Source organism: Aquarana catesbeiana, linkage group LG03, assembly GCF_042186555.1.
Source record: "Aquarana catesbeiana isolate 2022-GZ linkage group LG03, ASM4218655v1, whole genome shotgun sequence".
Taxonomy (NCBI): Eukaryota; Metazoa; Chordata; class Amphibia; order Anura; family Ranidae; genus Aquarana; species Aquarana catesbeiana.
The window spans coordinates 649,484,257-649,497,750 of NC_133326.1; the positions used below are offsets into that span (position 1 = coordinate 649,484,257).

Here is a 13,494-nt window from a genome sequence, read left to right on the forward strand (position 1 = left end):
ATACCTGTCTAATACAGGTAGCTGCACCCCCCTTCCCCCTGAAAGGTGCCAAGTGTGGCACCGGAGGGGGGGGAGGAATTGGATGAGCGGAAGTTCCACTTTTGGGTGGAACACCGCTTTAATTAAAGTGATTGTAAAGCATTGTTTGTTATTTTTATAGAAGAAAAAAAAAATGTTATACTTACCTGCTCTGTTGCAGTGGATTAGCACAGAGCAGTCCGGATCCTCCTCTTCTCGGGTCCCTCTTCTGTACTCCTGGCCCCTCCTTCCTGTCTAGTTCCCCCACAGCAAGCGGCTTGCTGTGGAGGCACCCAAGCTGAGCTGCAGCTTTGTGTGTCCATTCAGTCACGGAGCTGCAGTTTGGCCCCACCCCCTCCTGATTGGCTAACTGACTTTGCCAGCTGCGGGAGCCAATGGCACTGCAGCCAATCAGGAGGGACAGCCAAGACACCTGTGGACATCGCTGGATCTAGATGGGGCTCAGGTAAGTATTAGGGGCACTGCTGCACAACACACAGAAGGCTTTTTATCTTAATGCATAGAATGAATTAAGATAACAAAAACCTTCTGACTTTACAACCCCTTTAACTTCTTGTTCATTTATTTATTTTCCTGCTGAATTATTATTATTTTTTTTTTTTTGGTTCACTTCTATTTTATAAACTATTGCTAATTTAAAAGTTTGTTTATTTTTTTTTGTTTGCTTTGCTCGTTAATATTTTTCCACCTTTAACCTATATTTACACGTTTCACATTGAAAAAAGCACAAAATGTAAGAAAAAAAAATAATGTATTTCATTTGGAAATAACTTTTCAATGCTTTGTACCATTGCCACAGCTGAAGTGTCAACAAAACGGTAATTGGTATCGGCGAGTACTAAAAAAACGGTATTTGTCGTAAAACAATAAATAAAAAAGGTATCGGTGCATTCCTAGTTTACAGGGATGATCTAAACCGTTTACCACTGACAGCAGTGCTTAAAATGATCAGCTTTTATTTATTCATGTAACTAGGTAGAGAAGTGAGGATGGCGATGGCGGCCCCAGAGCTTTCTACCCTCTAAGGACAAGTTGGCGTTGGCGGCTCCCCCAGTTCTGTGTCCCCCCACCCCCCCCTTTTATCTTTGCTGTGCCTCGTTAGTAGGAGCGCAGTGTGGATCCCGCGTGTGCGATTATGCCGCTGATCATTCTCCGTCTTCTCATTGTCTTCCTCGCTGTACGCCAGACTTGAAGGACTAATTATAGTCGTTATTATTCCAGAACTGCAGGGTGCACATTCATAGTCCCCATCTCCTGATAGAGGAAGGCATTTGTCAGGATAAATATGTATCTGCAATATGTGGAGCGCGAATCTCGCACATTTTGTCTCTGCGGTCCCTGCAGTCGCCCCGCAGCACGCTTCATCTCCCTGTTTTAAGGGGGGGACTTGACTTGATTTTTATTCTAATGCGATGGGCTTGGCAATTGGAGGATCTGGCTTTGTATGCGGGAGTCAGTAGTAGTCTGTTTATTCTTCTGGAGGGATTTGAATACTCTGAACTCCAGGTAAACAGCAAAATCCACGGGTGAAATACATAGAAAGAAGAGGTGTTACCTGCCAAATAAATTTATATTTGTTAATCCAGTTCTGAGATATACCCAGCTCTGCCACACAGTGCAGCCGTGAGAGGCGTTGTCTTCCCTCTCAGTTAGGTGGCGCTCTCCTTAGGCCTGGTTCACACCTATGCATTTTTTTTTTTTTTTTTTGTGCGTTTTCAGTTTTGCAGAAACGCACTACAGTCCATTTTATGGAAAGAGCCAGGGATTTGGTTTTTGGTTCCATAGACGTCATAGTTCAATCCTAAATTTATGGAAAATTATTATACAAACAAACACGAATTCATACATAGATGGCATAATCATACCATCAAACATATTACAAAACATTAAACAAAAAAAAGCCACAAGACAAATAGCCAAATAAAATATAATACAAATAGCCATGAATACACAAATGTATTGAAACCTTACTTGGCCTACTCTACTTCCCATAAAACCTTCTTCTAATTTCCTGTTGATTCCCTGAAAGCCCTCCAAGGTGGGCCCATAACTGTTTGGCATTTTTTATATGTATCCAAATCTGTGCTAAGAGGATCTCCATCCTCTCAATGTAGTCCATTTCTATAACCCATTCATTCACCGATGGGGATTGCATTGACCGCCAATGCCGCGGAATGACCAATCTCGCCGCTGTCAACCAACGTCTGAGCAGACCCCTTTTTAATATTTTTATAGGGACCTGGTAAAATGGAAAGTGGGGTAATTTGAGGCATATTGGGAACTAACCCCCCTGTAAACTGTAGTATACAGCTGCATAATCCTATCCCAAAAGTTATGAATTTGAGGGCATTGCCACCAAATATGTAACAGCGAACCCTTGGCAGAGTGACACCGCCAACATATGTCAGATGCATCTGGGTATATACGCTGAAGGGACGTTGGACTCCGATACCAACGAGAGAAGGAGCTTGTAGCTCGTCTCTTGGGCTTTAAATGACAAGCAATGTGTGAATGACTTCTCCCACTCTTCGGCTTCAATTTGGACATTAACCATTTACAGACGGGAAGATTTGGGCGCTTAATGTGGTGTTCCACCCCAAAAAAAATAGAAAAATGTAAAAAAATTGTGAATGTGCCAAAAAAAAAAAAAAAAAAATTTGGGAAAAAATTTTTTACTCACCTCTAAATGGCTGTTGCTAGGGGTCCCTCATAGTCTGCCTCCTTCAGTGACTGGGCTCTTGACATCACTTCCCCTCGGCGCAGGAAGGGCTCAGCTCTGCCCTCTCCCTCTTGTCAATCATCTGGGACACGTGACAAGTCCCGCCAATCACGGCGCACGGTGCTGCTCGCGCATGCGCAGTGGGTGCCCAGCTGTGAAGCCACAGCCGGGTGTCCACAGTTACAATGCCGGTGCCACCGAACGGAGGTGGAGAGGAGCGGGGCTTCGATCCCCTGCATCGCTGGACCCTGGGACAGGTGAGTGTCTGATTTATTAAAAGTCAGCAGTTGCAGTATTTGTAGCTGCTGACTTTTTTTTTTTTTTTTTTCTTTTTTTTTATAATGGGAACGCCACTTTAATGACCAGGCCGTTTTTTGCAATGTGGCGCTGCGTCGCTTTAACTGACAATTGCACGGTCGTGCGATGCTGTACCCAAACAAAATTGATGTCCTTTATTTTTCCCCTTTTGGTTGTACGTGATCACCTCTGTTGTAGGAGTAGGAACAAATGATATGTTTCCTCTCCCCTGACAGAACAGGGATTTGTGTGTTTACACACACACAAGTCCCTGTATGCGATCGCGGGTGGCCAGCAGCAGGCGCGCGAGCACCTGCTATCGCCCTTAAAGGTCCTTACGTACCCATGCGGCGATTTGCGATAAAGAACCACTTTGCCGATGTATTTTGTCGTGAGCCGGTCGGCAAGTGGTTAAGATCACATACCCATTTGTTTGTAAATTCCGGGAGCTCGGGATGTGTTTGCTTGTTTTTTGTTTTTTGTAATAAGAATCTTATATATTGTTAAGACATGCTTTGGTTTAGAGCAGGGATCTTTAATCTATGGCCCTCCAGTTGTTCAGGAACTACAATTCCCATCATGCCTAGTCATGTCTGTGAATGTCAGAGTTTTACAATGCCTCCTGGGACATGTAGTTCTGAAACGGCTGGAGAGCCGTAGTTTGAGGATCCCTGGTCTTAGAGTTTTGCAACAGAAGGGACTCAAACGAGTTTAGATCTCCTATAAAAGGATTTGTTTAAGGGGGTAGAGCAGGGGTCTCCAAACTTTTCAAACAAAGGGCCAGTTTATTGTCTTTCCGACTTTAGGAGGACCGGATTGTGGCCAGCAGGGGCAATAGATGTCATGGGCCCAGCATTAGTGAAAATAAATTTGGCCCCAGGGTTGGTGGTCAATAGAAGGAGGAGGAGCATCTCATTATTGGTATCGGTGGAAGATATAGTGCCCCATTGTTGATGTCAGTAGGAGGAATATTGCCTTATATCAGTGGGGGGAATAGTGCTCCAAGGGGTCGGATAAAGGCTAGCAAAGGGCCACAGTTTGGAGACCCCTGGAGTAGAGGACAGAAATGACGGCAGTTGCTGATATTCCAACCATTGCATAAATGATGGTTGTTGTGTAGGGAATACATCTAGTAGGGGTGGAAGTGTTCCCTGACAGAGAAGCTCCCTCTTCGGTGAGACTCCTTATTCCATGCAAGGAAACTTGTCCTGTCCACTGCTGGTGGGAATTGAGGAATACCGCATAGGGGTGTCGTAGGTCCTACTTGTGAAGAAAGCCCTAGCCGCCAGACCATTTTATCCCAGATATTCAATAGATGAGATGTAGGAAAGGGTAGGGCAGAGGATAAGTCTCGGTGAATGTCACAGGAAGATAAATCCTATCCAAGGGAGTTGCCTGAAGATCAAATGGATTCAAGCACTGTTCTATTAATACCCATTGTTTAGTATCAGAATGGTAAAACCAGTTCACTAACCTGATCAGGACTGCCGCAACATAGTAATAGTATAAATCCGGTGCACCCGCTCCTCCTTTCGTTTTAGGGAATGAGAGAATTTTTCTATGTAGTCTATATCTCTCATGACCCCAGATAAACCTTGTAAAAGCAGATTGTAGATTGATAAAAAAAATTCTAGGGACAAAAACAGGGATGGTTTGAAAAAGATATAAAAACGGAGGTATTCTGGTTCCATAGACTTCAATGGATCAAAAGTTTGTATTGAAAAATGCACCTGTATAGTAGAGCTGGGAGATTTTCTCCCCCCAAAAAAAATCTGCTATTTATTCATTTATTTTTTAACTCTATTCACGATTTGAATCGAGTTTGTTTTTTTGATGGACACCGCGCCGGTCCTGAGGAGCTGTGGGTAGGTGTTTTTAGGCGAGGCAGCAGCTTCGGCCTAGTCCGCGGCCTCGCCTAAAAACTCCTGCCCACAGATCGTCAGCGCCGGTCCTGGTGAAAAAAAAAAAAATCGATTTTTGCTGAAAATTTTAATCGATTTTGACCTCTCAACTCTATTCAAGATTCAAATCGATTTTTTTCCCCAGCCCTACTGCATAGGTGTGAACCAGGCCTTAAAATGTTCCTAAACCCACAACAGTAAAATCAGTCTGTATATGCAGTAAAGCATGCTTGTTATACTCACTGTGGAACCTAAGGGGGTTAATCCTGTACATTGTGTAAAAAGGTTGTTTGATCCTGTCTTCTCTGATTTCCCCCCCCCCCCCCCCTTTCTTCCACTGTCCCCAATCCATCTCCTGATAAGGTAGAGCCTTTGGAGTCACGCTGCACATGCTCAGTTTGGTGTGTATTGCTTGAGATATATCTATCTATTTTTTTTTTTTCTTGGGAGGGTGCATGTGATAATTACAGGGCCAATCAGCACTGTCCAGACAGAGGGTCAGGGGTCCTGCAGCCTCATAGGACAGTCGGAGCAGAATGAAAACTCCTCCTACAAGCTCTAACCAGTGATAGAAGTCACAAGACTACTATATACGGTATACTGCTGATGAGAAAAGGTATTTTACCAGTTTGTTTACTAAAACTATTTCATTCCCGTGTACTGTGGGAGATCAGATATAGTGAATGCAGGGTCCTGGGTTTAGTAACACTTTAAGCCGCAAAGGCAGCAGAGGGGGAGGTGTATACAGTAATACCTCTGATTACGAGCATGATTCATTCCAGAAGCATGCTTGTAATCCAAGGCACAGGTATATCAAAGCGAGTTTCCCCATAGGAAATAATGGAAACTCAGATAATCCGTTCCACAGCCATTGCTGGTCTATGCAGTACCGCATATGGCCAGAGGTGCGGGGGCGCCGGAGACACTCTGGAACGGCGCCCCCGCACCTCTGGCCAAATGCGGTACTGCATAGACCAGCGGCTTAAATCCTGCTCGTCTTGTGAGACGATTGCAAATCGAGTCAGAATTAAAAAAAAAAAATAAATAAATAAATAAAATGGCTTGTATTGCGAAACGCTTGTAAAACGTGTTACTCGCAATCCAAGGTTCCACTGTATATGCAGCGATGCTTTGCATTGTGATACGACAAAAAAATTATCCCGCCACCGCATTCAGCAGGCAGTACCGCACGCTGAGCAAAACCCATTCAACTGAATAGGGTGCCCCAAAACTGCATGTAATGCACACAGTTGTGGCATGCTGGTGGTGGGTTTTAGTGGGTGAAACCGGCAGGAGGAAGTAATATAATGCCCACATAATGTTCACAGTGCAGCAAGCGTATGGCTAGGTTTAGACGTTCATCTAAACTTGCCATTCCTCTGAAGAGTGATCTGTGTTCGATTAGCCTTTCAGAGGTGATTAGCAGGCAGTGAGGAGGGGATGTGACTCCTCCTGTTTTTGCTGAACCAACACACCGCAACCGCATGGGATTGCACGCATTTGCACCACTGCCCTATTTGCTTAAATGGGTTCAACAGGTTGGCTGCCCAATGATCACAAAGTGTTGGCTAGTTTTTGCCACAGGCGCAAAGCGTTGCAATCGCAATGTCGGCTCAAGGGGGTGCACTAAAAACGCAGCTTAAGTGTGCACCTTGAACACCCCCCCAAACTGCATTTCATTGCAGCATGCTGTGTGAGTGGGACACATAGGAAACCATTATCCAATTCAGTAAATTGCCTGTCACCGCACATGGCGTGACTTCACCCTTTACCTAAAGGAGACATAAGATGGTGAGAACTGATCCTTCTCTGCTGCAATTTAGTAGCATTTAAAGGTCTTCTCCCGACCCTGTTATTGGATAGTGAGTGGGAAGCAGCACACTTGCCTCTGTCACTTTGCACTGTGGCATTACTGATTGGCTACTTGTGCTGCTTATGCCTATCCCAGTCTGAGCTCTGCTGCACAGTGGAATTTCCCAGAAGTTAACATCCAGCCAAATGCAGGTACTCACACTGCTTGCACTTCAATTTAGGAAAATAAAATAACGAATGCAGAGCTGAATTGAATTGCACCTTTTATATTTTCCCAGAGTAGAAGTCTGTCGAAAAAGTCACCTGTCTGCATTTTCAACCAAGTGCATGCCCTTCGGGAGTCTGCAAACTTTCTAAACAAAGGGCCAGTTTCCTGTCCTGTAGACTCAAAGTTGTCGTTAAGCCACTAATATAAAAGCCTCCCACCCCCTCTGTAACATAACAATGGGGTTTATTTACTAAAGGCAAATCCACTTTACACTACAAGTGCACTTGGAAGTGCAGTCGCTGTAGATCTGAGGGGAAGATCTGAAATGAGGGGAAATTCTGCTGATTTCTATCATCCAATCATGTGCAAGCTAAAATGCTGTTTATTTTCCTTGCATGTCCCCCTCAGATCTACAGTGACTGCACTAGAAAGTGCACTTGCAGCGCAAAGTGGATTTGCCTTTAGTAAATAAACCCCATAGTGTCCCAGTGTCTGTGTGATCTAAAAATGATGCCGATCTGTACCTATACCAGAGCGTCTTCCAGCGCTCACGTGACTCCTAGGCTCTCTCCTCTCCCCAGCTGACAGCTATTGTGGGCGGGGCCGAGCACTCCCACTGACGTCATTCTGAGAGGAGAGAGCCGAGGAGTCACATGAGCGCCAGGAGATGCTCTGATTTAGATACAGATTGGCTTTTTTTTATATATATATATATATATATATATATATATATAATGACAGGGACACATAAGATTATGTTAGCGGGGATGGAATGTTTTTATTGTAGTTATGAGAGCAGCAGGAGGGTGCGGGCACTGACACAAGCAGATTTGGGGGGGGGGGGGAGAGAGTAGGACAGAGCAGACCTGTGAATAAATGAGGCACGTAAACTGACCACTGTCAGGGCTCAGCAGCCATGATAAACCGTGGTCGGTTTACAGCGAGGAGGATATAACCAAACAGGGTCAGACAGTTTTTTTAGGTGATAGAAGGGGCCAAATGACACAGCACAAGCACTGTGCTTTATAACATGTTACTAAACCAAATGATATGAAAGTAGTTCATCCGCCCCCACCCACAGTGCCCACAGCTTATAAATCTTCTTTTTACATTAAAATACTGCCACTCTATACCTTTTTTGAATGACCTGTATACCACGTTCAGCGATAAACTGCAGTTTCCGATGCTGAGAGTCCAGGATGGAGGAGATTTTCACTACATGTGATGCCAATATCATGTGACCTGGCTAGCTCTGAGAACAAGCAACTGTTCTCTCCAGCATAAAAGACACAACTAAGGGATGTATGATATAATTTGCCTAGGCCAGAAACCAGGAAGTAACTGAAAAATTGTTTAAAAAAAAAAAAAAAAAAAGTTTCAAACAAGTAAATATAATTCTTTCTCATCTATTTAGTAATACTGGCTTCATAAGGAATAAAATAGTTGATTGAGAGAGTGCAGTTCCACTTCATCTGTGGTGCCATTTTAATTTAATAGAGTAATTGTTCGAATCAGTTGCGCTACTAAAATAGATTAAGTAAATGTGATAACCATATCTTTTTTTAGATTTTTTTTTTTTTTTGCACATTTGTGATTCCATAATTAAAACATAAAACTTTTTTTTTTAACTAACTGTATACCAAATAAAAGCCTTATGTTTAAAAAAGAGGAAAAAAAAAAAAAAAATATATATATATATATATATATATATATATATATATATATATATATATATATTTTTATAAAGTTTTTCACTCTTTGTTATATTGCAGCCATTTGCTAAAATCATTTAAGTTAATTTTTTTACTCATTAATGTTCACACAGCACCCCATATTGACAGAAAAACACAGAATTGTTGGCATTTTTGCAGATTTATTAAAAAAGAAAAACTGAAATATCACATGGTCCTAAGTATTCAGACTCTTTGCTGTGACACTCATATATATATATATCTCAGGTGCTGTCTATTTCTTCTGATCATCCTTGAGATGGTTCTACACCTTCATTTGAGTCCAGCTGTGTTTGATTATACTGGTTGGACTTGATTAGGAAAACCACACACCTGTCTATATAAGACCTTACAGCTCACAGTGCATGTCAGAGCAAATGAGAATCATGAGGTCAAAGGAAATGCTTGAAGAGCTCAGAGACAGAATTGTGGCAAGGCACAGATCTGGCCAAGGTTACAATAACATTTCTGCTGCATTTAAGGTTCCTAAGAGCACAGTGGCCTCCATAATCCTTAAATGGAAGTCGTTGGGGGCGACCAGAACCCTTCCTAGAGCTGGCTGTCCGGCCAAACTGAGCTATCAGGGGAGAAGAGCCTTGGTGAGAGAGGTAAAGAAGAACCCAAAGATCACTGTGCCTGAGCCCCAGAGATGCAGTCGGGAGATGGGAGAAAGTTGTAGAGAGTCAACCATCACTGCAGCCCTCCACCAGTCGGGGCTTTATGGCAGAGTGGCCCGACGGAATCCTCTCCTCAGTGCAATACACGTGAAAGCCCGCATGGAGTCTGCTAGAAAACACCTGAAGGACTCCAAGATGGTGAGAAGTAAGATTCTCTGGTCTGATGAGAACAACATAGAACTTTTTGTCCTTTAATGCTAAGCGGTATGTGTGGAGAAAAACAGGCACTGCTCATCACCTGTCCAATAAAGTCCCAACAGTGAAGCATGGTGGTGGCAGCATCATGCTGTGGGGGTGTTTTTCAGCTGCAGGGACAGGACGACTGGTTGCAATGGAGGGAAAGATGAATGCGGCCAAGTACAGGGATATCCTGGACGAAAACCTTCTCCAGAGTGCTCAGGACCTCAGACTGGGCCGAAGGTTTACCTTCCAACAAGACAATGACCCTAAGCACACAGCTAAAATAACGAAGGAGTGGCTTCACAACAACTCCGTGACTGTTCTTGAATGGCCCAGCCAGAGCCCTGACTTAAACCCCATTGAGCATCTCTGGAGAGACCCAAAAATGGCTGTCCACCAACGTTTACCATCCAACCTGACAGAACTGGAGAGGATCTGCAAGGAGGAATGGCAGAGGATCCCCAAATCTAGGTGTGAAAAACTTGTTGCATCTTTCCCCAAAATACTCATGGCTGTATTAGATCAAAAGGGTGCTTCTACTAAATACTGAGCAAAGGGTCTGAATACTTAGGACCATGTGATATTTCAGTTTTTTTCTTTTTTAATAAATCTGCAAAAATGTCAACAATTCTGTGTTTTTCTGTCAATATGGAGTGCTGTGTGTACATTAATGAGGAAAAAAATGGACTTAAATGATTTTAGCAAATGGCTGCAATATAACAAAGAGTGAAACATTTAAGGGGGTCTCAATACTTTCTGTTCCCACTGTATGTATGTATGTGTGTATATATAAGTGACAGTCTGTTGCTGTTAAATTTGGATTGGGCCATGGAGGCATTAATGACCTCTGGTCACAGAAGGGTGACGTTATGTAAACTCAACTCTGACCACCAGGGTGACCGGGGTGAAATGGAGAAGTCTATCTCTGGGATGTGGCTTACCCTCTTCTTCTGTGTTGTGGTTACCCCACAAACCACACATTGTGTTTTTTTAGATGAACCTTCTGCTTTCTGATACTTGAAAGGAAAGTGTGGTCTTTTCAATGATCTGTTAGATGCTTGTTTACAACCAGTTGATGTCAGTGTTTTTTGTGTGGGTTTTTTTTTTTTGTTTTTTTTTAATATTATTGTTTTCATTTAATAATTTTAACATGCACACATACATAGTCAGGCTCTGCTTCTTGCTTTACTGCTCTTCTCATGCTGCAAATCTTGAAGTCAGCCATCTCCATGAAAACAATGCACTCTGTGTGGGTGAACCTGGCCATAGATGGATCGAATCCCAGCCAGTTCCTGCTAAACCGGCTGAGATTAGATCCATCCAGGGCTTTTTTTTTTTTCTCAGAGAATATGTGCAGGAACTCGCATATCCCTCCCCAAGCAACTAAGCCCATCCAACAATGGTTCTCCCACCAGCAACAATAGACCTACCCAGCATCAATACACTGCCATTCAAAAAATGCCCTCCAGCAACAATAGACGACTTCTTCAACAGAAGATTCCTTCCAGCAACAAAAGATCCCCCCACCAACAACAATAATATATCTCCGCAATGCAAAAATAGATTCCCCAGCAGTCAGCCTCAATAGACCTCTCAGCCCACCCTAGCACCCCTTGCCATTACTGTACATACATTCAGTGCTGGAGCTGCGTTCCCACTGAAAAAAAGCCCTGGAATAATCTATGGGCAGTCTGGTTGTACTGAAGTCAAACCATCGATCAACTTCATTACCAGCTCGTTGGATTTTTTTGCATGTGATTACTGCTAGCAGCTATAGCCACCATTAGTAATTATTGTGTTCTGCCAGAAGAACGCAGTGGTCCTGTGGGAAGGCTTCAGTGTTGATGGGGGAATCGGGAGATTTTCAAATTTCATCATCGATGGCTTACTTTAGATTATGAAATCCAAGTTCTGACAAAAGGCCAAATTTAGCTCAGGAGGATTTGTTTTACTTAGATGTTGCATTAGAACAATTAGTCATACTGTCGTCCTCCTTCTTCCTCTTTTTTTTTTTTTTTTTTTTTTTTTTTTACTCTGTCAGTGCTAATGAGTATTTTATTCTTTCACAGATTGGGACTGACTAAATCTCTTCCAGAAAGCAATGTCCACCCCTGATCCGCCTGTGGGGGGCACCCCTAGGCCTGTGCAGTCCCCCGGGCCAGGGCCTTCTCCTGGTGCTATGCTGGGCCCTAGCCCTGGGCCATCTCCTGGATCAGCGCACAGTATGATGGGACCAAGCCCTGGTCCTCCTATCCCTTCCCAGGGACCTAGTGGATATCCTGCAGAGAACATGCATCAGATGCACAAGGTAAGAAACTCTCGTGGCATTTGTTGAGCCTTCTCCTTGATGTCCATCTTTGGAAATTTTAAAAATAACAAACTTTTGTGTATTCAAGTTTTAATTTTGCATAGTTAACAGAGCATTATGGGGATTTCCTTTTTTTGTTAGAATCATACTTGCCTAGGTGGATGCAGCATCTGTCCCCCATCGGCTCTAACCCTGAGAACCGGGCGATCAAACACCACCGATCGCTCGGTTCTCAGAGCTCTGTGAGCAGAGAACTGCTGACTGTGAGTCACCGGCTCTCTGCTCTACCCCCCCCCCCCCCACGCACACACACACACACACACACACACACACACACACACACACACACACACACACACACACACACACACACACACACACACACACCTGCCCCCCTAGCCACACACCTGTACACTCAGCTGCCCACACACACCTGTACACGCTCAGCTGAACCCCCCCACACACACACACCTGTACACACAGCTCCCCCCCCTACACACACACACCACACACAGCTGCCCCCCCCTACACGCACACGCACGCGCGCGCACACCCCTGTACGTACACACACACCCACCCCTCCCTGTACACTCAGCTGCCCCCCTAGCTGCACACACACACACACACACACACACACACCTGTACACACTCAGCTGCCCCCCCCCCACACACACACAGACACAGCTGCCCACACACACACCCCTCCCTGTACACACACCTGTACACACTCAGCTGGCCAAACACACACCTCTACCTGTACACATTCAGCTGCCCCCCGACCCCCCCTGCACAAAATGCCTCCTACCTTCACTTGTAACTCACAGCCCCCACTTATAAGGTGGTCTTCCTAGGCCCAGGTTCTGTTTCTACATGTCCCTGTGAGACACGAGAGGAGCTGCAATCCAAAATATAGTACACTACACACGAGGGGTGCACATACAGGAAGCGGCCAGTGGTGGGAGTAAAGAGCTTGACTGAGCTGAATAACACAGAGGAGCAGCTGCTGACTCGCATGAATATGGAGAGCCAGCCGCAGCTACAGAGCACCCGCTCTGCCTTGTCCCGCCCCTGATAGCTGGCCTGACCCCCCCCCCCCCCCCCAATGTGTTGCACCTGGTGCGGCCCACCCCTCATGGGTATGCCACTGCCCGCGCTCACTGGAGTGCTTTGCTATGGAGGGGGCGGGAGTGGCTGGCTCAGGCTCTCATCGGCTCTCTGCACGGCCCACCCCCTACCCCGCGCTCACTGAAGCGCTGGGCTGTGGAGGTCGGCGGGAGCAGCTGGCTCAGGCTCTCTCAGCAGCTCTCTGAGAGGCTGAGCCGGGTGCCAGTGTGGGTGGATCTCGACCATATGGTTGTGATCCTTTCCATTACATGCCTTATTTAGTGTTTAGAAGTGTCCTATAAATGCGTATAATTGTATGCCTTTGTGAATGAGGTCAAAGTCCTGAAAAATAGCATAGTGTACCTCCTGTAATGTGACTGTACCTTCAAACTCATAGCTGTATATCTGCAGTGTCAGATCTAAGGCACTACTGCCTCTGACTGTAATTCTCCAGCGATTTTTTTTTTTTTTTTTTTTTTTTTTTTTTTTTGAAAATTGTGTGTGTGTGTGTGTGTGTGT

General features: G+C 44.6%; 1 protein-coding gene across 3 annotated transcripts in view; it reads left to right on the forward strand.

Annotated features, from left to right (window-relative positions):
• The window catches only part of SMARCA4 (SWI/SNF related BAF chromatin remodeling complex subunit ATPase 4), a 105,185-nt gene that overhangs the window by 23,309 nt on the left and 68,382 nt on the right, over positions 1–13,494 (forward strand). For all 3 annotated transcript variants that reach the window (XM_073622611.1, XM_073622615.1, XM_073622614.1), the window contains exon 2: positions 11,633–11,871. In XM_073622611.1, coding sequence (XP_073478712.1) covers positions 11,665–11,871 — 207 coding nt within the window. In that variant the 5' untranslated portion in view covers positions 11,633–11,664. The remainder of the gene's footprint in view (positions 1–11,632; positions 11,872–13,494) is intronic.